Here is a 26,467-nt window from a genome sequence, read left to right on the forward strand (position 1 = left end):
GGTTACAGGCCAATATCTCACTCTGTATGAAGGTGAAATTTTTATGTACAATATTAAGAAATTGACTCCAATAAGGTATTTAAAGTGATATATCACAATTAAGTTGGATTGGTGTTGGTAAGGCAGAGTTGTTTAATATTCAAAACAAAAAAATTATTCATACTACCAGCAGAATAAAGGGGAAAATCTTGTGATCAAATACAGATAAAATTTTAATAAAATTCAATATCCATTTAAACTTAAGCAAGGTAGGAATAGAGCTTCTAAACTCTGATATAAGGTACTGCTAATAAATAAAGAAATGCACAAACCCCATAGCAGATATCAGATTTACCCATGAGGTAGTGAACGATTTTCCCCTGAGAATAGGAGAAAAGAAGGGCATGATCATTCTCTTCAACATGCTGTTAGATGACCTAGCCAACATCATAAAGAAAGAAAGTTAATAAGGGGATTAAAGATTAAAAAGCGACAAATAAAACCGTGGAGTGTGCATTCTAAGAACAAATTACATATCTAGAATATTCATTAAGATCTGATAAAATCACAGAAGTCCCTGTGTGAAGGTCAGTACAACCAGCCCTCCATATCTATGAGTTCCTTGTCCATGAATTCAACTAATCACTGTGAGAAAATTTAAGGGAAAAAAAATAGTATCTGTACTGAACATGTACAGACTCTTTTCCTTGTCATTATTCCCTAAGCAAAATGCTATACACTCACTTACGAGGCATTTACATTATATTAGTATTGTAAGTAATCCATAGATTACTTAAGAAATCTAGTAGGATGTGCATAGGTTATATGCAAATACTATACCATATATGCAAATACTATAATGCTTTATATAAGGAATTTAATATCTGCATACAATCCCTCAGATACTGATGGATTGCTGCATATAAAAATATATTTCCACATTTCAGCAACAAGTATTGGTAAATAATTAAGTACCAAATGTAAGAAAATCAAAAAATACAAAGAGATATACTATATCAATGGACTGGAAGACATAATATTATAAAAATGTCAATCCTCCCCAGTTTATCTCTAGTTTCAAAGCAATAGGTTTTTGATGGAAATTGACAAGCCGGTTCTAACATGTGCATAGAAAGTCTAAGCACCAAGAAGAGCGAAGGCAATGGAAGAACTAAGTTAGGGACATGTACTATTAGAGGTTAGGAATAATCATGAGGCTATGGGTATATGGTATAGATAATAATATGGTATAGATGAAGACACCTTGGAACAGAAGAAAGTGTCTAGCTGTAGAGTCGCACATACCTGATCACCAAATTCACAGCAGAATTACCACCACAGTGAAACAGGGCCCATACAACAGATGATGCTTAATCAATCCATTGTTTTTTACAAGCAGTTATTCCATATCTCCTCCTCCTGAGCGTCTCTGTTCTGCTTTGGAGTGAAAGCCTTGCTGCAGCTCAGTATTTCAAGCGTAGGCATCAGAATCCAGGGCACATCTGCACCGGGCTCTCGCCTCCCGCCATGACTGTTGAGGAGTAACTGGGCAGATGTTTGTGTTCCTAAATGTGGATATCACTTTGCCATTTACTTCTTCTTATAAAAGAAGAGAGTGAGATTTTATTGCCTCTAGACAGCTTAATTTTTCCCAAAAGTGGGAGAATTCTAATGAAGGTTGAGAATTCCTAATCCAAAAGTCCAACACTCAAAATGTTCCAAAATTCTAAACTTTTTGAGTGCCAAGATGATGGCACAAGCAGAAAATCCCACACCTTGACCTCATGGGTTGGATCACTGTCAAAACATAGGTGCATTCAAAGTACTGTTCAGACTATAAGTATAAGGTATAAAACATAAGTGAATTCCATATCACTTGGGCCCCTTCCCTTAGAGAGCTCAATCTCTCTCTCTCTCTCCCTCCCTCCCTCTCTCTCTTTCTCTCTCTCTCTCTCTCTCACACACACACACACACACACACACACACAACACACACTCAGCCTGGAGAGAAACCAGAGAGATGCTCTTTCTGAACACATGCACTAATATATATAAATATATATAATATATATTCTAAAATCTGGACAAAAAATCCCAAATCTAAAACATTTTTGGTTCCAAGCATTCTGGATAAAGGATCTTCAACCTGTGATAATGTTCAGAGATGATTGGGTTTTACGTCAAGGCAGTGTACTTGGTCTTCATGTGAAATCCTCATTCAATGACAACTGCAAAACTTAATGATTTAAGACATGACCACAGTTTATAAGTGTCATGGACTGAATGTGTTTTTCACCGCAAAATCCTATGTAAGGACGTAAAAGTAAGTGAGACTGTAGGGTGAGGCCCTGATCTGTTAAGATCAGTGTTCTTAGAAAGAGAGACACCAGAGAGACGCTCTTTCTGAACCCACACACGAAGGGAAGGCCATGTGAGCACATAGAGTATCTGCAAACCACAAAGAGGGCCCTCACCAGAAACCAAAAGGGGCAGCACCTTGATGTTGGGCTTCTGGCCTCTAGAACTGTAAGAATATGAACTTCTATTGTTTAAGTCAAAGAGTCTGTGAAATTTGTTACAACAGCCCCAGCAGACTAATATATCAAGGATATAAAAATTCTGCCTGAGCTCAAAGAATTCTATGTTTAATTCTTCTGTGTATACACTGTGGCCTGTTTGTACAAACCTGTTCATTGGCATGTAAGCCTGACAGACGGTGTGGCATAATCCTGGTGTGAAGGGCCGTGGAGTCCAGTGAATCACACACGTAGGCATTCACACCCAGGAATCACATGGCCTGGGTTCAAATTCAGCTCTATACCTTGGGCATCATCTTATTCTGCCAAATAGAGGTCAGAGTGCCAACTTCCCAGAGTTGTGAGATTCACATAAAGTTCAGGCCAAGGAGTGCACAGCGTGTGGTTCCTAATACACAATGAATGTTACCATGGTGATGAGCCGGAGAAATGGCATCTTCACAAAAAATGAACTACTCAAGCAGAATATCTGTCTGGGTAGACATCTGACATATCAAAGTGTATTTATGATTTTTTAAAAATGTAATTTACTACTATGAGCTGACTTTAATTCTGATTGTAGATGATAACAAATAAAACCCCTCAATCAGAGGTGGGGGTACAGCTCATTGGTAGGGAGCACAGGTTCCATCCCAGCACCAAAAAAAAGAACCCAACAATAAAAACCCCCAGTCTAACGCCGCTGGCTTTTCTGTGTGTTTATTTAAAGAGTCAGAGAAGTAAGACTTTAAAACCCTCCCCAAATCTTAACCCTGTTAAGATCAGCAGCAGGTTTGATTCCAAACAAGAGGAGAGAAGCAAGCCGAGAAGCGGACAAGCTTATTTCCATGAACTTGGCACCACGGGACACTTGGAACAAGGGCTCTATTATTTTTTAGGTAACAGGTGGTAGCTAGGGTATTAAGCTGTTCTGGGCAGAATTTCAGATTTCCATTCTTTAGTGCCTGAGGCAGCGCACTTCTATCACAAAGCAATCAATAACAATTAGGTGTCTGGGATGAAATAGTCCACCATTATACTTCCTGCGTCTCAAGGGATAAACTCACTTAACCAGCCCTCAATCAATGAATTTCCCTCTTATTCCTGGGGGGGAGTATTCGAGGCGGCAGAAAACACAGTGGAAGTGTGAATGGTGGATCTGAGCGCAATCACAAAAAATAATTAGATGTTACGACACACCCTCTTCTTGCAAGTAATAGAAGCAAGCCCCAAAGCACAAGCCTTGATTTCTAACATCAACACTCAACACCTTCATTCTCTCTCCCTGCAGGGGGTGGGGGTCACTTTGTTTCGTGTCTAATGAAGAAGTGTGTTGTAGGTGAGAGAACAAAGTGAGGATTGTAAATGGAGCTTCCCCTTCAGTAATTCTTCAGATCTTGGTGATATTAAATCAGGTTAGATCCTGTTCCTATAAGAGCAGCCAATACATGGAGAAGAGATGACTTCTCTTCTGTCTTGTAGATCTCAGATGGCACAGCTGATACTTCCTTTGCTAGAATTTGGTTTCAAGTTTCCTGTGCAGGTTAGAATAGAGAGAGAGAAGATGGATCAGCAAATTAGATCATAAACTCTCCTACGTGCACTTGGACAGCGGTATAGCCTGGGACTGGCAACTGTCCCCTCTCTGTTGCCTCTGATGGTTCACTTTAAGGAAGTTCTTGAAGAATTCCGAAGCCTGACTTCTGTAGAGTCGCTTGCTTCTCAGACTTTCTGTTAGCACTTTCAACCCAACATTTCAGGCCCCATCTTGCTCTCTGGAGACCTGGAAGAAGCCTGAGTCGATATTAAGAGCCATCCTTCTGTGCTTGTGCCTGACCTACTTAAAGAAGTGCCCAAGAAAAGATGCATGGTGGCATTTATTGCCTTAGAATGGCCCTTTCTTTCACTAGCAGGAGCTAGTTCACTGGCCACCCTGCATGATCTCGTTATATGGTGGCCAAGGTTTTATTCCCCTTTGGAGACAATTGCAATATACAAAGAGAAGCAGAGTTAGTGAAAATGGCCTTTGAATGTCTTTGTTTGGGGGAAATAAAACATACACTGAAAAACCAGGTTAAGTGTTGACATGAGTTTAGCAGAACATGCAGTTTAGCAGACACACCGTGTAACCAGGACCCAAGACAAAAACGTAAAGCATTGCCAGTGCCCAGGTCCCCCAATGCACCTCTCTGAGTGCAGCTTCTCCTCTCCACCAGAGGTGGACACTGCCCTGATTATTATTGTAATCACACCCCTGCATTTCTTTCCTCTGTGGTTCTAAATCTTAGAGATGCACATATCTAAAATGATGTACTTAGTTTTGCCCATTTTTGAGCTTTGCACCAATAGAACCATTGTAAATGTGTTCGACTTGCTTTTTTCACTCAAGATTGCTTGTAAGATTAATTCATTTGTGTGTTTGCCTTTTCGTTTTAAAACTGTCAACATAGAAGTCAAGACGCTTGTATGACAGCATAACCATCACCTAAGAGTTACTAAGCTTTGCCCGTATCTGTTACTTTTTTCTGAAGTATTTTAAAGTAAATCACAGACCTCTGTAATCATGTATCTCTAAAAAAAAAAAAAAAAGAAAAATGTCCTCTATAACCATAGACTATTGTTTTCAGTTTTTATTTCTATTGGTTCTTTTTAGTCACGTACACAATAGTAGAATTCATCTTAATATCATTGTACAAGCACAGAATATTTCTTATTCTAATTAGGACCCCATTTTTATGGATGTACATTGTGGGGGGTTCACTGTGGTGTATTCATATACATACATAGGAAAATTATTTAGGATTCATTCCACTCTCTTGCCTTTTCCTATCCCCCCTGCCTGCCTTTCATTCCTATTTGTTTAATTTACTGAATATTTTTGTTTAATTTACTGAATATCTTTTCTTCCCCTCTTCCCCGTAATTGTGGGCTAACTTCTTTCTTTATTTATCAGTGAACACATTGGACTTTGTTTTTTGGGACTTGTTTATTTCACTTAACGTGGTAGTCTCCAGGTCCACATAATTCCGTAACATGATCTGATACCCAGTCCATATTTGCCTAGTTGACCCCAGAGTTCTTCGTCAGCTGGTTTCTTCCAAACCAGGATGCAGTCGAGCTCCATGAAGAAGCTTATGGCTTTCTATGGACTGTGTCCTTCCTTTTCACACATAGCTCATCAGCTAATAGGACTCCTATGAGGTCTGGCAAAGAGAGGAACAGACACCGCCCCAGTATTGGTCACATACTTTGCTTTCCTAGTCTGTCCCTGCAGAGGAACTACGCCATCTGAATTGCAGTCATCAGACATACTTAAAATCGGTTACGTCAAAGCCAGAATTGTCACATGGGGCAGATACTGTGGTATTGGGCTCCTTGGGGGTTAAATAAGTCTGTGACTTTATTTATGGGGAATATTCATGAGGCTAATCCACCAAAGGTGCTCATCCGAGTGCAGGGCTTTGCTGCCTGAAGTTCCCCCAGGACCAGAGGAAGACAAGGAGGTAGAGAGCTGATCATGTTGCACCATTAGGATCATCCTGGCCAGTCATGATGCCTTTGGTGGATGTTACAGGACTTGAGGATTTCCATTGTGTTTGATTTATTTACCAAAAAGTTCCTTACAAAAGAGTTTAACCCCTCAACTAGAGTCCTCCTTCAGTATCTATGGGGGATTAATTCTAGGACACCCTCCCTACAATCCCCAAACCCATGGAGCCTCAAGACCCCTGTATAAAATGGCACAGTATTTACCTAGTCCCTACAACATCCTCCTGGGTGCTTCAAATCATTTCTAGATCACTTATAACAATGCAACGTAAATACACTGAATGAAGACGGCTGCTATATAGTGTTGTTTCGGGAATAATGACCAGGGTGAAAAATCTGTGTGTGACCAGCACAGACACAAATCTGTTTTTCCTGACTGTTTTGAGCTGCAGTTCTGTTGGTTGGACTTACTAAGGTGAAACCTGATGCAAAGTGCCAACTGTGTACCCAGCTGATCCTCCATAAGAGGGTCTTGTGGTCCGGGGAATTGGTGGGGAGGAGTGGGTTAATCCAGCTGCTTTCTTTCCTTGGGGTCTTCCTGGAGCCTCCAGGGAGCTGCGAATGCTGCAGTCCCCCCTTAGCATGTGACACTTCCCCAAATCACTTGTCCTCAGAGTGCTTTCTCCAGACATCCACATGACAGAGTTTGGGAAGCGCTGACCCGGACGGGTTGGACCTCACCATCACAAACAGCGTTACGTAAGTCGTCTCTACTTTGGCCTCATGGGCCACGAAGAGCTTGCCCCGGCTCAGTACTTAGCCGGTTCCGTGGTTGGGTCGCCATGTTGGATGTGAGGAATTTTCTTCACGTGCCCAAGTGTTGTAGGGGCAGACGAGGCAGGACACCGAAGACGGCAGGAAACAGTTTTACTTGGCTGCAGCCAGGCTCAGAGGGCACAGCTTTTGCTGTAATCAATCAATCCCCTGAACCTCAAGTTCAGGGAGTTGCAGAGTTTTATACCCAGCATGGAAGGGGAGGGGCTCAGAGTTCACAGTCTGCAGAAGTTCACATACAAGCAGCTTTTTCTTTCACTGTCTGGGCACATTAACCCTTCAAGAACAACACTTGAAAAGGGGAGAGCTTTTTCTCCCCTTTCTTTCCTCCCCCTGCCAGCTGTTACCACGGAGCCCAATTGGTAGCTTCTCTTATCTTAGAAATGTGGACATCTTGTGAAGCCCAGCTCAAGGCCAGAGGCCTTGTCTGCACATTTCTACAAACTACTCTACTGGATACATGTTTGTGAAAAACTAGCAAGGGGGTGTCCAGCACCTGGAGTGCTGATTTCTTCCCAGCCAGTGGCCAAGTAAAACAGGGCAACACGAAAATAGGAAGTTTGTCTACATTGACCTCTTTTGTAGAGACTCTTTTGCTGACAGTCCTGAAATCAGCCATGGTGAAGGTTTCTGGAGAAGCCCAGTTAAGACTTTTCTGTGGAGAAAGGGGAGCCACTACACTAGCTTCATCTGCCAAACCTGCACTGGAGTCGCCCTAATATTGGACACTGTTTCAGTACCTAGGGATATTCAGGCCTGCTGGGGAAACCTGCGTCAGGGTCACAGAACTGGTGAAACCCCCTGTGTTCTCCATCAGAGGGACGGATTACGGGGCTGAAGTTCCTATTTGAGCAATACAGAGGGGGCGGTCAGGCCAGAGCAGAGACCAGGTGACAGGGGCGTTCACACCTCAGATTCTTGTTGATGGGATTTAGTTTAGATTTTTTTTGAAGGGGAGGGAAAAAGAGTTCTAAATTTCTCCTCCTTTCTTCTTTTGAGGATCTCTTGTTCTTAATTGCCAAAGAACAGACTTCTTTTTTTTTTCTCATTTTGAATTAGTGACTCAATAAGCTTTCCTTAGATAAGCAAATAATTGAAAACCTTCTTATCTAGTTAATTCCTTTGCTTTTGGCAGAAGATTTAGATATTCATAGCACACTTGAACATCTAACTGGGTGAAAGATACAATATCTGATGCTCATAAAAACCTCCTGTGATTACTATGCCTTTTTCTGGAATGAGTCTGTCATACCGTGCTGTCCAAAACTAGACACTCAGAGCTGCATTCTTTTTTAACTTTCTTTTATTTCCTCCTTCAATATAGCAATTGACAACCATGTTTCTTTTCTCATTAATTTCCTTATGAAATTAAAGATCAACTGGTATTTTCCATCTGGTCCTTCAGAAGGGCAGATCACCCATTTTTGTTTTTTTTCTGTTTTCCAAATCATTTCTCCTCTTTCTCTTCTTCTCTCCTATATTGTGTGTAGGAATGTAATTTCACAATAGTCTCTTTATCTTTAAAAAATGAAAGCATTCTCTCTATAGATGGCATCGAGGGGGTGGATTGTTTCATTTTGGGTCCTGCCAGCCTGCCTTTGTGGTATCGTATCAATATGTGGGTGGGTTGTTTTGTTTGGGATCCTTCTAGGTCATGGGCATTGTATCCTGTGAACATTATTCATGAAGCCAGATGGGAGGTGGAGGCCTGATCTACGTTCTGGAAGCTCATTCCATTTGTCACTTGTAGATTTCAAGCCTAAAATTTCCTTTCACTGGAATTGTGAGATTTGAAAGGGGGTAAACACTTCAGATTTTTCTTGTAAGATGACTGTTTCAAGGATGGAAAGAAGAAGACCCCATAGTCGGCGACTGCACATTTCATCATTTCTCAATTGCTTTTCCCTTTCAAGCTTGTATTCCCTTCAGAATGTAATTTAAAGTCAGTTAAACAAGGAATTCAACACACAGAGAGAAAGAGATTCTTCTGGAGAAAAACCTGAACAAGTCTCTTCTCTGGTGCTCTTAGCAGGACCAAATGACTTTCTCCAGCACCAATATTGTGTTTTTTTGGTTTTTTTCACACTTTCTCATCTTTTTTAAAAATGAAAAGCATCACTTAAAAGTTACGAAACGTAAGTTTTCGTCTTTCATCAGGACTGAAAATAACACACAGAAAACACTATGTCCCCAAATTGTACATCCAGCTACAGAGTTTAGAAAAATCTTTGTATGTGTTCTCATTGGTAACTGAACAACTAGGTTTACAACAGCAAAATTTAGGCCCAAAACATAGAAACTTAAATTTCCTTCTTAAATGAATCATGGGGGCATTCACCCCATGAAATGGCAGGGAATATTCAAAAAGAATGAGATGGTCCAGGATGTACTGAGAAGATCCCTAAAACCAACTAGTGAGTTAGAAAAAGAAAGAAAAAAAAAACCTCACAGAACATGTGTAGAATGATTCCGTTAATGGTTTCTGTTGGAGGTGGTTGGGGTCCTGCTGGGGACTGAACCCAGCACCTCACACATGCTGGGCAAATGCTCTACCACTGTGCCACAGCCCCAGCCCCTCCATTTGTGCTTGTAAAACTATGTATATGTATGGGAGGATGAGCACTGGGGACAGAGGACCGTGGGAAAGAGAATGAGGTTATCAAAGGAGAGCCATGGAGGCACTTAGGTCTCTGGGGAGAGAAAAATGAAAAAGGACTTTGTTTTCTGTGTATTTCTTGTATTTTTTTATAGTGAAAATATTCATTTAAACAAATTCATCCAACCTGGGCATTCACTAAGGAGAATGAGCGCATTTAAGATGCTTATTTTACTTATTTATTTTATTATATTTGTGGTGCAGGGGTTTAAACCCAAAGCCTGGTGCATCCTAGACACCACTGAGTGTACCCCAGCTCAAGATGTTTATTTTCAAATTCACTGATGTCAAAGAAGCACAGCAGCTGTTTTTTATGACTGGAATCAGGGAGGGTCCCGAAGAGAAGAAAAACAGGGTTCCCACCGTGCCAGAAACCCATAAGAAAAAGTGAAGGAAATTTGCAGAGCTGAAGGTAAAGTGCCTGAGAAAGAAGTGTACCCAGAAGACGCTTCAGAAGGCAAAGAGGAAGCTCATCTATGAAAAAGCCACTCACTACCACAGGAATACAGGAGATGTACAGGATGGAGATTAGAATGGCCAGGGTGGCCAGAGAAACTGGCAACGTCTCTGTCCCTGCAGAACCCAAGTTGGCATTTGTCATCAGGATCAGAGGGATCAATTGTGTGAGCCCAAAGGTTTGTAAGGTGTCACAGCTTCTTTGTCTTCACAAGATCCTCAGAGGTACCTTCGTGAACCTCAACAAGCTTCAGCTAACATGCTGAACCACACATGGCATGGGGTACCCAAACCTGAAGACAGTGAATGATACCAACATGGATATGGCAAAATCAGTAAGAAACGAATTCCCTTGACAGATGACGCTTTGGTTGCTCGCTCTCTTGGTAAATATGGCATCATCTGCAAGGAGGATCCGATTCAGGAGATCTACACTATTGTAAAATGCTTCAAAGAAGCAAATAACTTCCTGTGGCCCTTCAAGTTCTCTTCCCCAAGAGATGGAATGAAAAAAAAAAAAAGACCACCCACCTTGTAGAAGGTGGAGTGATGGAAACAGGGAAGACCACATCAACAGGCTGATTAGAAGGGTGAACTACGGTCTCTACCATGGTGCTTTTGTAATCTGCCCAGTTAATAAAACAGTACCTGTTATCCATGTAAAAGAAGAACAAGAGGCAGAAGCAGCATAGCATTCCTTGACTTATCACAAACCTGTGTTGATAGAGAGACTGGGAAGAATAAATGAAGGAGAGGGGATGGGGAGCTGGCTTTTAGTGAACACAGCATAGACTGCCATAGTGTCTTGGAAGGGGATTTTATAAAAACAATCAGATTAAGGCTGAGGCAGGAGGATTGCAAGTTCAGAGCCATCCTCAGCAAAAGTGAGGTGCTATGCAACTCAGCGAGACCCTGCCTCTAAATAAAAATTACAAAAAAAGGGTGGTCATGTGGCTAAGTGGTTGAGTGCCGCTGAGTTCACTCCCCGGTCTAGCAGTCTATCAGGCTTTGGGAGGAGGGCTGACCAGGAGGCTGAGGGAGCAGGAGGAGATGTAGGCGGGCACCTGTGTTTCGGCTTCCCTGGGAAAGAGTAGGCAAGGCGAGGTGAGCAGGGTTGGGATTGGCCAGTGTGAACACCTTCCGTGGGACTGGGAACGTAGGGGCTGTCTGCAGTTCTCTGGTACCCTCCTGGGTGATTAGGGAGCTCGGTGGCTGGTTTGCAGATCAAAGGCAAAGGCAAGCCCTTTGCTACCTCTCAGAACTGGCTAAAGCCAGGAGAAGGTCCATGCAGGTTCAGCAAGGAAGCCCTAAGGTGCCTAAGCATTAGAATTACAGAAAATGAAAATGCCCAGGTAACACACAGTGGTGCAGAGGCAAGGATAGCTAGGTCTGTTGAGGCTTCCTGCCTAGTTCTTATATGAAGCAGAGTTTGATGGCGAGCTTCGGGAATCTTCCCTGGACAACCTCTGAATCGGGTGGTTTTGGGATATTAAGGGCCACTTTTGCTACAGAATTGAGAGATCTTTCTCCCACGCCTATTCTGGGCAAAAGGATCTGTGGAGCCTCCCCTCAGTGTTTGGATGGAGCCCACTGACTCACTGGTGTGTGAAAGCAAATCAGAATTTGTTTGCCCTGTCACTCTCTGGGACTTCTCATCGGTTAGCTTCGAATTTGGGGCTGGGTGTCCCTGGAAGTCACCTCTGCCTGTTTGCTGGCTTCTGTTTCTGTTTCGAGGCTTCAGTGGCCACAGTGCATCATAAGCCGTGATGCTGCTGGGAATTCGGTTATTTTCTTAAGATCAGGGAGCTGCATCAGCTCCTGGCCATGATGATACTTGTTCTCTCAGAACCAAATTCCTGATTTTTACATTTTGGTTCAACTGATTGACTAAGGTGTTAGGGGTTTAAAAATGGCTTTTTAAGGAATTTACCTGTATTTCTAATCCTTTTATTTTAATGTCAGCTTATTAGCTCTCTGTGGCCTAAAGCTCATTACTTTCTTAATGGTCTGCTTAGATGTGCTCTTTTTATATCTTTGATCAATACTTTTGCCATTTGGGGTACTCTTCCCACCCCGTTTTAACAGCTTTATTGAGATGTCATTTTCCTACCATCATTTAACCCCACGTCGGTGTACAACTCCACGACTGGAGTCTATTTAAAGAGGTGTGCAGGGCTGGGGTTGTAGCTGGGTGGTGGAGTGCTTGCCTAGCATGTGCAAGGCCCTGGGTTCAATCCCCAATAGTGAAAAATAAAATTAAATTAAAAAAAACTAAAGAACGGTGCCACTATCACTACAATCCCAGTTTTAAAACCAAAACATTTACGCCCAAGCATGTCCATGGGTGGTCATTCAGATCCTACCCTGCCCTGGCTTTAATAAGTGAATACTAGTATAGTGATCCTCAGATTTTAAAGAAGCTTTTCTTGTTTACTGACTTTTATATAAAATTAGTACCTGCTTGCATATTCTTGCCAAGCCCAACAATGCAGAGCTTGGCTTTTTTTTTAAGGGTTATGCACGTTTTTTTCCTGTTCATTACCTCGCAAAGACCGCACACTTCACAAGTGGCCAACCCACCACCAAGCCCCTACTCGTGACCTGACTTACCTTGTGGCTGCTCTCCTTTGGGCAGGTGGGGTGCACGTCACACCTGTCTCCCCCAGGCCTTCCTCCTCTTGTCCTTAGCTTTTTATAGTTTTGACTCATCTTTTCCTTCTTGGCTCTACCCAAAGCCAGATTACTTGGGGGACAGAGTTGAACCGTAGCTTTGGTTGGTGAAAAGCAAACCTTTCTTTCTTTTCCTGTCTACAGTAACCGAGCTTGCACACCCTGTTACGGCTCAGGAGTAAACCAGGTCAAGTGGCCCGAGGTGTCCCTCTGCGCCAGGCAGCCCACTTAACTGTCACTTTCTGGAGCGGTGGTGAACTTGACCTTGGTTAAACCTAGCACTCACTTTGGAAGGGCAGCTGAAGTACAATTAAGAGAGAGGCATCGTGCATACCTTATTAAAAGAAATAGCCAGAAAACAGGGCTTTAGAAGGAGCAAGGGGCTAAGAATAAAGTAATTGTCATTTTCTGGGATATTCAACCCCAAGTAAATTATTAATAAAGTCGCCTTTCCTTGTCAGAGCTGACTGTTCTCACGCTCATTCTACTGGGGGAAAGGAAGACAGACTGGGTTTTTTGTTTTGTTCTATTTTTGATCTCTGGTCTCTGCTATATGATTCCAAACAGCTTGATATTTCTGGACCTCAGGTACCTCATCTGTGGAATGCAAATGATGATTTTTCACAGGATCGTGGGGAGGATTGTCTTAAACAACATAACTTTCCACCCTTCTCAAACGATGGACAAGTTCCCTGTGGGAACAGGGTTCTATATCACAAAATGGAAAAAGCCTTAGGATCAATAAGCCACCTCTTTTCAGAATGTTGATTTAATTTGAAAATTGATGGGGAGCACATTTTCTCATTTACATTAGAATGCATATATCATAAGGGGTCCACTTAATATTTTGTTTTTCTTTGGGTGCTGGGGATAGAACCCAGAGCCTCGCCCATACTGGGCAAATGTTTTACCACTTGAGCCACACTCCCAACGCATCTGTCTTAATGTTGAAAGAAAAACTCAGTGCAAACAGCAAGTTCAGGGCAGAAGACTTCACGTCATACCTTTGGAATCCCTGACACTCCTTCTTTGTAATGAAGAGTGTTTTCCTTGGAGATTTTGAGCAGTGCTGCCCTGTGACAGTCCAGGCCACATGCACAGTCTCCCGTCACTGCTTCTGGTTTCATGAAGTTTCCAACTGCACTTCCTTTGCACCTACTTGATGCCTCCTCTGGACCCGGCTGACCCTGGAGTTCACCATCCGCCCTCCAAACCCAGTTCTCATCTCGTACATCCTGCCTTAGTGATTGACAGCACCTTCCATTCATTGTGCAAGATGGGAAGGAACCAAGTTGTCCTTGACCCTTCTTTTCTGCACGTGCCTTGTCCGCTCCTTGGCTTGAGGTCAGGTCAACATTGCCACCTCTTGACCACACCGTTTGTCTCTGTTACCCACATCTTAGCCCAAGCTGCCCTCCTGCCCTGCCTTGACATCTGGAATCATTTAGTCACTGGTTTCTACCAATCTGTTCTCCACATTGAAGTGAATGTTTGTCTTTCAAATGCTCCCATCTGACTGTTTCTTCCCATTTCTCTGGGAAGAGCATGGTGCCTGGTGCAGGCCCCGCATGGCCAGCCCTCCCCTCTGGCCTCAGCTCCAACATTCTCCACTGGGTGCTGGTGGCTGCAGCCAGGAAACCTTCTTTCTGTCCTTCCATGGTACCTCGATTCACCCACTGGTTCCAGCCTGCTCTCTCCGGAGCTCCCGTCAGCCCTACCGATTGCTCTTTGCTGAGATAAGATACTTTCCTCTTTCAAATCTCAGCTCAAGGATCTCCTTCCTAAAAGCCCCTGACACCCCAACAAGGGACATTAGCTGAGGACTTATTTCAATTTTTAAATCCCAGCAATCCTCAGCCTGACTATGCCTAAGAATAACCCGGAGAGCTTATTCTCACAATCCAGGTGTTCCCATCTCACCCAGGACCTGTAAAATTGAAATTGTTTTCCCAGACCAGCAAGTGACTCAACTGAGGTCCCATAGCTCGTAGGTGACACAAATAGAATCACAGCCCTGGATTCCCTCCTCGATTTCTAGTTCTTAGTCATATTCTTTGGATTCAGGTCTGTTGAGGTGCACACGTGTATGTCTATTTAATCTGTATATGAATATGCATAAAAAGTTTCCCTACTTTTTAAAAAAAATCTTTTCCCCTGAATACCTATGCCTCCAGAGGGTGACAAAGAGCCTCGGGGTGATAAAGAGCCTCGGGGCGACAAAGCCACTGATAACCTGTCATCACCCCATGCACAGTGTTTACCAGAGGCTGGGCCTGGGGCAGCTACTGTCCTCTGTAGGATGGGCCAGAGCCTCCTGCAAGCCCTTTGAGCTGTCCCTCACTCCTCCATGCCTGGGGTCCTCTGCCACTCAAGTGTCCTCCATCTGCCCACTGCTCTTGCCTCCCCCAGCCCCACCTGCTGAGCATCTGGCTCAGGTGTGTGGCTGGAGACACATCTGGAGCCAACAGAGTCTATTCCCCATTGAGCTGCTCCCACACTAGAGCCTGAGAGAGGTGGGTGTGGGGCTCCTACCATAGAGGTCACCTGCTGCCTCACAGATAATCAATCCACCAGGGACCCTGGGATGCCAATGCCGAGCGTTTGCGGAGATAGTTTCAAACTTACTATTTCTTAGTAATGGGAGTCAGTGAATCCGGATCTGTGAAGTCCAGCCAGAGAGATCCCCACACTCCAGGGAGGGCCTTGGACTTCAAGGTGGAGTCCAGACAAGAGGTCCCATGTCTGGCGTGGAGTCCTGGTCCCTCTGCTCAGTGGCATTGTGACTGGTGCAGCCTCGAGCTTCTCCATGCCACAGCTTCCTCACCATACACCAGGGTTAACTCAAATTCAATAAAATGCCTATTTTATACGTAATGTAGAGATTGGGAGGTTTAGACAAATAATCTGATTAAGAGGCTTATCAGCCAGGTGCACGCCTATGATCCCAGCACTCAGGAGGCTGAGGCAGGAGAATCACAAGTTCAAAGCCAGCCTCAGCAAAAGCGAGGCGCTAAGCAACTCGGTGAGACCCTGTCTCTAAATAAAATACAAAATAGGGCTGGGGATGTGGCTCCGTGGCCGAGTGCCCCTGAGTTCAATCCCTGGTACTCTCCAAAAAAAAATAAACAAATAAAGGCTTATCATCCTAGCAAATGATGGTTAGCTTCCACGAGGGAAGCAGAGTGTACAGAAGCTCTCCATGCATCACAGGGCAGTTCCAATCAGCATTGACCCTTGGAAAGACGTGGTGCCCTTGTTCCCTACTCACCCTGCTTCTCTCTCTCTCTTGCTTGTAGCCCTGGAAAGGAAGATATCCATGAGGCAAAGCAGAGAGGAGCTGATAAAGCGAGGGGTCTTGAAGGAGATCTACGATAAAGGTAAGAGCCCCCATCCTCTGCCCATGGGCCCGAGAGCCGTGTGTGGACCCGGGCACATTTCTGACATTGCACTGAATTTTCTGCATCAATTTATCAAGTGATTGGAAGATTTGAATCCTTGAACTCCAGACTACTGTGGGGAGAAAAGACAATGGAGACACCAAATATATGGATATTATATGATGGGGGGAGAAAAGCCCCCACTTTTCCCATTTAGGAATCAAACCACGGGATGCTAAGAAAGGTGCGCTTCCAGAAATGATGTCAGTCCAGGCTGTGGGTCCAGCCGTGCGAGAGTTCACACAGCCGGGGCGAGTTTAATTGCTTGCGCTCTCACAGGCAGTGGGGCTTCTCAAGTAGCTGTTTAAAACCCACAGGCTTCTCGGAGGGAACAGGGGTTGTTCTCCCATCCCACCCCTGCAGTCTGTCTCCCAGCCATAGAAAAAATAAAGTGGGGAGGCTGAGGCAGGAGGAGCGAGAGTTCAAAGCCAGCCTCAGCCAAAAACTGAGGCGCTAAGCAACTCAGTGAGACCCTAAATAAAATACAAAATAGAACTGGGGATGTGGCTCAGTGGCCTAGTGCCCCTGAGTTCAATCCCTGGTTCAATCCTATATATTCAAAATAGGGCTGGGGTATGGCTCAGGGATCGAGTGCCCCTGAGTTCATCCCCCACCCTGCGCAAATGACGGTACACACAAGATATCTTAAATGATAATATTTACAGAGATTTGAAATGCTCTGTGAACATGTCCCCAAGTGTTCTCCAGGGGCCATTGCATCTTTTGTTTACTGAATTGTTCTCCTCAAATACGAAGCTCGGCAGTGATTTCCATGTTATGTTGAGTAACATTCACTCCTCTGTTCTAAGATCTTTGCTGTTTTAAATTGCACTTGTGTGGGTCTCCTCTCTCTCCCTCCCTCCCTCGCTCTCTCTCCTTCCCTCCATCTTCTGTCTTCTCTTTCTCTGACTCTGAGGAATACATTCTCCTCTTTGAGCTTTAAGTGGACTAACAGACTGTCACTTCTGATCTTGTCACAGTCAGGTCCTCTTCCTGTTCCACCCTGGTGTTATCTGGCGGACCAGGTGATTCAATATTCTATTTAAACATTCATCCTGATGGCCCAGGCACCCTGGCAGTTCTGACGCTGCAGTTTACCATGTTTCTGTCGGGTTCTTGATGCCCAATTTCGTCCTAACACACAAAGGGAGGCTGCTCCCAGGTCCTGGTGTGGCTCTGATTCCGCTTTTCTGGGACCATCTGACCCCCATGGTGCATCTCACCTCACCGGTTACTTCCTAGAGGTGCTTTTGAAATATTCTCTTTAAGCACAAATTGCCAGCCTGAAACACAGCGCCGCCCTAGTGGCGAGGGATACTGAGGTAGGATGTGGAGCTGTCCTATCCTGATCTACATCCCATAATTATTGGCACCTCCTGAGCTCATGAGTCCCTGTGGTGAGCCCCTCTGTCCTTTATGTCTGGGGAATCCCACAGCAGAAGACGACGTCTTCTCTGGTTGATTGGGCTCTCGGCAGGAAGAACCCATCATTCCATGACTTCCTCTGCAACGTCCTGCCTTCTGTCCCTTCTCCCAGCCCTCCCTCCCTGCAGTGACCTTCTTCTCCACACTTCCCCATAAGCTCCTTTCTCTGTGTCTGCACCCCAGGAGAGAAGGAAGATGTTGACTGCAGGTCTAATGTTCTCTAGTAAGCACCCAAGTGTTTAAAAAAAAAACCTGTCAGGGTTCTATGAAACAGTCCTTCCTGCTCCCTCCCCCCTTCCTGCAGCTGTGGAGTCTCTGCAAATCCTCAGGCAGCCCCAAAGCAAAGACCACCTTTTACTCTACATTTATTATTTTCATTGCATCTAATAACTGGGTTCAGGTGAGTATCTCCCAGGAGGCTTCCCGACTTAACCAAGGAAATCCCAGGTTGTTGGAGTCAAAGCCACCGTTGGTAAGGAAAGGATTCGAGGGCTGGGGTGGCTGGGACTTACCAAGGCCACACCAGCAGTCAGATCCCTGAGGGTGACAGGTGCCTTGCTCTGCGTTTCTCCATCAGCAGGCACAGAGCTGGCCCCCGACCTGTGCTCCCTTAGTGGCTCTGGAGGAAAGGACCAGTCTGTCCCCCTCTGTCACCCGGCACTGCAGCTTCCTGTTTTATTTTTATCTTAGCACTTAGCCTGTCAGCCCATTTCTGTTTGTTGAGTGACTTTCTGCACTAGCCCTTAAGCCGCAGGGGAGCAGGGTCTCAGAGGGTCACAGCTGGATCCCCCAACTACGAATAATGTTGGACAGGAATCAGACTCTTCAAAAAGATTTACAGTCTGGACGATGGAAAAGGAGAGGAAGAGAAGGACTAAAATCAAGACTCCACAGGTTGTGTTTGCACTGTGGAGCTTAATCTCCTTACCTTACTCTGTGACATTGTCAGGTAAGGAGCCCAAGCCTGGGAATCTGACTGCTAGGGTTCCAGTCCAGTCTTACCAAGTAGCTGTGCAATTTTAGTCAGTTTGCTTCTCTGTGCTTCTGCTTCTTTATCTCAAAGTGGGGATCATATTGTGGTGATGAGGATTACATGAGACGATCCCTGCCACCTTCAAGACCCGTTCTCAAGAAATGTTGACCTGCCATCACTATTATTAGTCTCATTGTCGTCATCATCATCCTTTATATTTTTCACACAGTTGAAAAGGGCGCCTCACCTTAGGTGATCTTATCAACAGGCCCAAGAAATCAATATTAGGAAGGGTGGACATCACTGCCCTCTTTTGTCTCGAGGTAAAAAGACCTACCCTGGAAATGGTGTTAGGGGTCTGTCAGTGAGGACCCTGCCTCCGCCTTCAGCAGCCTCCTTCAGCTCCCCTGCACCTCCCGGCCTCCCTCTTGGCCTCCACATGAGCCATTTTCCTCCCGTGCCTTCCCTCCTCTCTGCAACATCCTTCCCCTCGCCGTATCTGAAGTTCTGGTGGGTAAAGGAAATAAGATCTCATTGCCACAATCCGATGGGCGGCAGGCGGCAGAGGAATTTCCCTGTGCTTTGCAGGTGGTTAGTCTCAAAGGGGAATTTCATAGACAGGGGGCAGCCCTTACCGGTGGCCTGGCTGGTCGTCCCTAACTTCACTGGCAGTGCCTCCTGCTGTCAGCCTGCAGCACTTGAGCTGGTTACCTGGCACAAGGCCGTTTCCATCAGAGGTCCACAGACCCTGACCACTGCCTGCTGCCGGGTAGCTGCAGGGTCAGCCCGTGGCCAGGACACAGCCCTCTGGGTCTGGCCTCTGCCTTATACTGTGCATACCCTTGTGGGGGTGTATGTTAGTGCTACTGTGGCAGAGAACAGTTTATTCTCTTTATTTAGCAGGAAAGATTTTCTTTTCCAACCTGCTTTGCGTTTTTTATTTTTCTTAATAACACCCCACTCATTCAAGAAAGTCCAAAAGAAGGCTCCTGTAGTGATCTGCAAGTCCCAGTGGTTGGCAAGAGTGGACTCCAATGGATAAAGGGTTGTCACTCTTTGTATTTCTTTGTATTGTTGAAATCCCAAATATTCGATGAATTCAGATCAAGGAAAATGAGAACTTGGATCTAGAAGAAAAAAATTCAAATGTCTCCAGAAATTCCTTATTTAATAGGCTCTGAAGTAAAAAGCATAGTCATTGAATGACTTGTATTTTTTTATTGGTTTTCATGTAGAATCACATAATCTTCGAATACAGAAGAGCTTTAGATAAAAGTTTAAAAACCAGAGTAATTTGTTGGATCTCTAGAATGTATCTAAACCATGTAAGAATGCAGTGAAGTTTGAAGACAACATATTGGGGGAATGTTAGAATTTTATTAGTTGCAGTGGTAGTGAGGATGTAAAACGGTTAAGTTCTTTTTCTACCATTTTCCAAATATTCTTCAATGTGGCGCTTGCAGTTTTATGAAGAATGCCGTGTAAACATTCATGTGAACCATTCACTCTCTAAATGGTAAAAATGTTAAGCCAAGCAGTGGTGGGAAATAATTTATGACTTGACAGTTGTTTTATTTATTCCCCGATTGCATGGCCTATTTGTTTAAATTAGAACTGGATTCATGCAAACTAAACAAAAGTTTAATTAAATGAAGTTTTCCTAGACTCCCAGAACATACATTCATCCATTCATTCATTCAACTCATCAGTCCCTCTTGTGCCAGGAAGCCGCCTGCGGAGTTGAAATAAATGAATCCCTTACCTTCTCAGAGTCTACACTGTACTGCAGGGAATGGGAAATGGCATGACATTATGTATTCTCAAAGAGCCTTTAGTGATCTCAGGGAAACCAAGCAGCAGAATGTGGAGCCCAAGTTGGTGGAGGAGGTTGTAGGCCAGGACAGCCGTGCAGGGAATCTCAGAGGAGGTGATAGTTTTTGAAGAGACTCAGAGGAAATCACTGAGTGGCTGGAAATAAAGGCAGGGCAGCCGAAATTCTTAAACTCGGTCCCACTGTTACTATCAAAGAACCTGTCACCTAATTCCCAAGCCCTCCCATTCGTTAGATCAACTCGTTATGTGTGAGTAGAATTGAGTCCTCTGCATTGCACTTGCCCCTCTCTGGGTTCTCTGTGAATCAGAGCAGGGCACCTGCTGCCCAGAGCCTGCCTGGCTCCTGCCCTCCCTCGGAGAACTTCCAGGCTCCTACACAGCCTGCAAAGCCCTACACCATCTGCCCTCCACCCCCTGACTTCTTCTTCAGCCCCCTGCGAACTTCCTCCTCACTGCCGCTCCTTGACTTCACTCCAGCCCTGCTTCTGGCCCAGGGGGCTGCATGGGCCACTCCCTCTTCTAGAACTCTCTTCCCCCAGCTATGCAGTGGCTAGCTCCTCCTTCAAGTCTTGTCCTGAAAGACTTGGAAGGTGTCACCTTCTCAAATGGAGCTGACCCTAAATTGTCGTCCCTTTCCCTAAGTTCTAGTTCCCTTCCTGTTCACCTGTTTTTTTTCTTCTTATCACTTTCTCACATGCTTTGTGATGGCTTAGCTATCAGTTCAGTGTTTTCTTCTCTCTCTCCCTCCCCCCCCTCTCTCTCTCTCCTGACAGTAAGCTGCACCAGGTAGGGTGGGGTCCTTGGCTTACTCACTTGATGTAGCCCAAGCACTTCCAGCAGTGTCTAGGGCCTGGTGGGTGCCCAGTAAGTGAGGACAGAAAGAGCAGCACATGCAGACAGGGGCACTTCTGCACATTCACGTGAATCGTTTAATCACCTGCACTGCCAAAATCCCGAGCACAAGTCCTCTGTATTTGTTCAGTTTCATGGTCCATGAAACTTTATTTAAACAGACAACATTATATTAGGTGCATATCTATGCCTATGGATGCCAAATGCATCAGATAGTGTCCTTAAGTGTTATGAGGGAAATACAGACCCAAACCGTACTGTCAGGCAATTAGTATAATAGCTGTGCTATTTCTCCTACTTAGCAAGGACCTAAGAATTCACCTGGCCCCAGTGCTGTTGTCATTGCAATGTCACAACAAGGGAAGCCTACAGAGGTGACTGACTTACCTGTGTCACAACCAACCAGCATGACTCTTAAAGCCCTGGGAGGAATTTAGAGGGGCAGAGGAAAGCTTTGCTTATGGGTAGTAGGAGGTCCTGCATGAGTACTGCAACTGGTGGTTTAATGATCCTCACAGATAAACCTATGTAAGTTGAACTTGAACTTAGGTGTGAACTTGAAGGGTAACAGTGACAACTGTGCTTGGCTCTGCATCACTGGATGTCCCTGTGAAACCTCAGTCCCACCACGGTGTCCTTTGCTTCTTAGAGTCAAGGTGTATTGAGGCCACATGACTGTGTTTCCTGTGAGCAGGGGGAGGCGCCCTCCACCACGAGTGGCCTGACGTGGGCAGACAGGTCAGTGCCCCTCTCATGGCAGCCTGCAGCGATAGGCTGGGGCTACTGCAGCCTCCCTGGACCTAGGGGGAGAGACAGTCCCACGTGGAGGGAAAGGGGGTCCGGAAGACTAGCCCGCTACAGGAGAGAACAGTGCCTGAGCCGCTGTCTCCCAGCACCTGCTGCCATGAGGGAGAACACTTCACAGCAGTGATAAAGTGCACCCAGGTGTGCTTTTCTCCTTCATCAGGTGAGCGCAACCTTTTAGAAGGTGTTATTTTTAATTATGAACGCAAACAGACGCTCCAGGAAATGGACAACTCTCTTCCATTTCCCCTGCTCTGCCATTCAAGAGGAAAAAGCTTGATATTTAAATGAAAAGGTCATCAGTTTTTGAAAACAGAAGTAAAAACTCCTCCCTCTATTAGAGGAGACAAGTGCGGGCATGAGCCTTCCCAGAGCCCCTTGTTGACCTGGGATCCCAGGTGCGTCGACATTTGAAATCTGCCGGTTTAATGGGAAATGCTTTTGACAGCCCTTACCAGGCTCTGTGGTTGGTCACATCTTGAGCTGTTGGGATGTCTCCCCTGGAAATGGCACCTAGGGGAAGCTGTGGTTCATTGGAACTGTGTGGAAGGGGAGAGTGTTCGCCCTCAGCGCCCGCAACACGTAATCGTCCGTGTTGCCCTCGGCACCGAAGACTTAGACTTGTTTATTTAGGGTTTTGAAACAAAATCTGCTTTTAAAAATGTAAAGAAGACAGACGGCAAGTGGTTTAAACAATCAAGAGAACAGAAAGAGATCACAATACATATTCTCTTAAGCATCAGAAAAGCACTGTCCCAGCCAGGAGAACCCATGCTGTCAAGACCACAGCACGAGAAGCAGCGTCCAGGAAACTTACTCCCTGATTGTGTTTTGACTAAGCACCTGTTATGTTGCAGGTACTATTCTGAGACGAGAAATATCATAGCAGGAAGAATAAGAAGGTGTCACTTGTAGTCCTGGGCAGAGGTGGCTTGACAATTATGATGGTATAGGACTTTCAGGTGGCACTTGGAAGTGTCATTCACCCAGGCTCGGGGACTTTCAAGTGGCACTTGGAATTGTCACTCACCTGGGCTCGGGGACTTAGGCAAGGCAGATTGGAAGGAGCAGTGCCTTAGAGGAAATCTGAAGGATGAGTAAGAATTTACCTAGAGGGATGGAATGGGATGGGATGGGATGGGATGGGATGGGTAAGGGGAGTCCTACAGGACTAGCACAGTCCTTGGAGGCACCAAGGTGCGAATGGGTGCAGGTGGTGCAGGCTGGAAACTGCTCACAGTTTACTCTTAATCCTGAGAACAGAGAGGAGCTGTGGGAGGGTCTTCTACATGATCATATTTGCAGCCTCCCCTGGCTACAGGGAGAGGGACTTGGAGGGAGTCTCAGGCACCATCCAGGGAGACTAGTTGGCCGGCCATTGCAGGAACACCAATGATGTGGTGGTGGGTGACAGGAATCGGGGTACCAGGCTCGCAGAGAGGATAGATGGGAAATTTATGAGCATGAGGCCAAACGGGACCTGTGACAGCTCAGATTTCGGGGAGTGAAGGAAATTAGCAGGGCTGATACCTAGATGTGTGCTTGGGTGACCAGGTGGGAAAATACAGGGGCCATTCTCTAAGCTGGGAACCCAAGAGAAGAGCCTTTAGATCACAAAATGGTGTGACGATTTGGCCCCGTTGACCTGGAGCGATTCAGATGTCTCTGTGAGACTGCTCTTCAGACAGGTGTGAGGCTCCAGAGGGAGATCAGCGCTGGAGATGATGTGGCGTGAGGTTGTGTCAATTGATGCTATTTCTCAGGTGGAAGGTGGAGTGAGGGGAAAACGTGGCCCTGATAGAAAATCCGTGGACCCTGACATTTAATGTGTGGAGAGTAAAAAAGAGAAAGTAATCTGGAAGTGAGAAAAACCCTCACAGCCTGAGAAGTGGCCGAAGGAACAGGAAGCAGGTCAGAGTGGTGGAGGTGCAGGGTTCTGGAAGCCAAGTGAGGAGGCTGTCTGTCTGCTGACAGGGTGGAGAAATGGTCCCCACCCTCAGTGTGTGGGAGAGGCTCAGGAACAGGAAGTGCCCTTTCTGTTGTCTTTATGCCCTGTGATGTCATCCTGAGTGGTTTCCTGTCATCGGGGCGTAAGATGCTCCTCTGCAGACCACAGCAACACAGTGAGCTCGGAGAGGCTGAAACAAGAAGCCAACTAGGAATGTCCTCAAAGCCAGCAGTGTTCCCTAAAGTGTCCCAAAGGCTTCAACAATGCCGAGTTTGTTGATGCTCCCTTAAAATTTATTGCCTGACGGAATGAATGAATGACTTGCCTAGGATTAAATGGGGGGGGGGCAGAGCGCCATGGAATCAGCCAACCGTGGACAGAAACGCCTGAGACCCTCTAGCTGTGATAGTTCACGTTTCTTTTTAATGAAGAACACCTGAGGAGGCACAGCGTGTGCCTGAGTCCCAGCAAACATTTGGAACGTGCCGGTTCTGCCTGAGCCCTCCATCCTCATCAGTAACAGCGGAGCCAGCAGACCCCAGGAGCTTTCCCAGGGGACAGAATGGGGAGCGGCACTGTCACCCGCCCAGCCCCTGCCCCCCAGGGTGGAAGAGCAATGCACTGAAGCTTCCAGAGCTAACTTCTTCCCCTGGCAAGAACTGCAGAGGGGTCACGGGAGGTGACATCTCCGGGGCCAGCCCTGGACGAGGACCAATAGTATCCATAAATATTAAGGCCACTCAGGAGCTCTGACAAGCACCAGGAGGATACCATATTCTCTGAACAAAAAGACATTTCAAAGGCAACACGATTTTCAGGAAATACGATTATGCCTTGAACGCGGAATAAGGAATTATTGTTAGTTTTTTGTGGCGATATCATGGTTGCATAAGAAAATATTTTTCGAAGACGTGTATTATAGTACACAGGAATAAAACGACAGGCTCTCTGGGAGGTGCTGTGACATTTCTATGAAGAAGAAGAAAGAATTCGGGCAAGTGTGTCTGATGCCCTGACGATTATTAAGTCTGATGATCATTGTGAGTGATCCACAGCATTTCTCTCCACTTACGAGTGTGTTTGAACATTTTCATAATTCCAATTTTTAAAACATATGTGAAAAAACCCCAATAGTGGGAAAAAGCTCTAAAAATTCATAAAGTCAGAGAAATTTGTTACCAAATATAATTTTTAAGACATTTAACTTGCCATTCTCAGAACCTGTAAACTCCTTTAGCAAATGCTGTGAAATTGGGTGTGTGAACCACACAAGGTACCTGAACAGAAGCCTGATCTTCAATTTGAAAAAAACTGAAAATAAAATATAATAATAATAAAAGTCTGATGGTGGCGTAGCACCAGGATTGGTTAACATAGTTCAGGGACGCCATCCTCAGGCTGCAAATCCCCAAGGTAACAATGTGGATGCCATAATTCTGCCATCACATGTGCATGCCACAGTCTCCAGAGGAACAAGAGGATTCTCTTTTTGGTGTCTCCTTCAAAGAGCAAGGAAAGCTTGCCCTAGAGGCTCTTCAGAATTATTCTCATGTAAACCCAAAGATTTTAAATGCCTACACACCCTGGGACCCCAGGTGAACAAGGGCACCCCAGCAGGCTCAAGCCTGCGTTGGTGACCTCTGTGGAGAATAGAGATGGGAGAGATCCGCTGGATGGATAGTTGCTCCCTGATTTTGACACGTTTCCACACTTAATATGCCACGTGCCATGGAAACGTGTCAAAACCAGGGAGCAGGACCCTGTCCTGCCTGAGTGCACAGGAGGGATCCAGGCAGGCAGTTGGAGAGGGTGCCCCCAGGGTGGGCCTTCCAGAGAGGACCCACACCAGGTAGCAGCTCTCAGGGTCCTTGGGCACATCCGGCATCTCTGTCACCCACAAGTCCCCCGCCATCTGATGCTCTGTCCCTCCATAGTCCCTGACCTACCCTGGCCTGATGAGAGGGCCAGCCAGACTTTGGAAGGCTCTCAGTCAGTGAAAGGGGAGCTGCCCAAAGCGGCTTCCTGTGTTTCCCTAGGGTCACAGAGAGGGGACCAGTCCCTGGGGCATCCAGCCTTCACCACCTAAATGTGCATTCAGCAGCGCGGCTGGCGAGGAGCCCTGAGCCTGGGCTTCTGGTCCCCGCTCTCCTTTCCTCCTATAGAAGGCCCAGGACGTCTGTTCATCTCTCTGGATTCTGCTTTCTGATTGGATAGAAATGCAGGATCCCAGACGCTCCCAGCAAGGCCATGTGGGTTTCTAACTACCCCTGTGTTTCCTGGCCCCCAGCCTGCACTCTGCCGCCTGCAGTGGTGGTCCTGTGTCTCTGGGAGCACGGAGCCATGAGCTCTTCCACTCCACTCAGGCCCTTGCTCGTCCTCTCCTAGGGCCGTTGGAGGATTGGGACACAATCCATTGGCCTCTGAGGCCATCGCCTGCCTGGAGCAAGTGCCCCGTAGTGGTTAGCTCTGGTCTCCTGGAGAGGTGGGCCCTGTCTTGACCGTAGCTCCCCTTCCTCTTCATCCCACCCAAATCCACCTGCAGGGGGTGAGGTTCCACCCATGGGACATTTCCAAAGGCCACATCCTCCTGTGCAG

General features: G+C 45.8%; 1 protein-coding gene and 1 pseudogene across 11 annotated transcripts in view; both read left to right on the forward strand.

The window, feature by feature from the left end:
* Phactr1 (phosphatase and actin regulator 1) overlaps positions 1–26,467 on the forward strand; it is a 486,260-nt gene that overhangs the window by 367,922 nt on the left and 91,871 nt on the right. For all 11 annotated transcript variants that reach the window (XM_040282130.2, XM_040282134.2, XM_040282135.2 and 8 more), the window contains one exon: positions 15,897–15,977. In XM_040282130.2, coding sequence (XP_040138064.1) covers positions 15,897–15,977 — 81 coding nt within the window. The remainder of the gene's footprint in view (positions 1–15,896; positions 15,978–26,467) is intronic.
* On the forward strand, positions 5,178–15,976 carry LOC120888955 (large ribosomal subunit protein uL30 pseudogene; annotated as a pseudogene).

This window comes from Ictidomys tridecemlineatus, chromosome 8, assembly GCF_052094955.1.
Source record: "Ictidomys tridecemlineatus isolate mIctTri1 chromosome 8, mIctTri1.hap1, whole genome shotgun sequence".
Taxonomy (NCBI): domain Eukaryota; kingdom Metazoa; phylum Chordata; class Mammalia; order Rodentia; family Sciuridae; genus Ictidomys; species Ictidomys tridecemlineatus.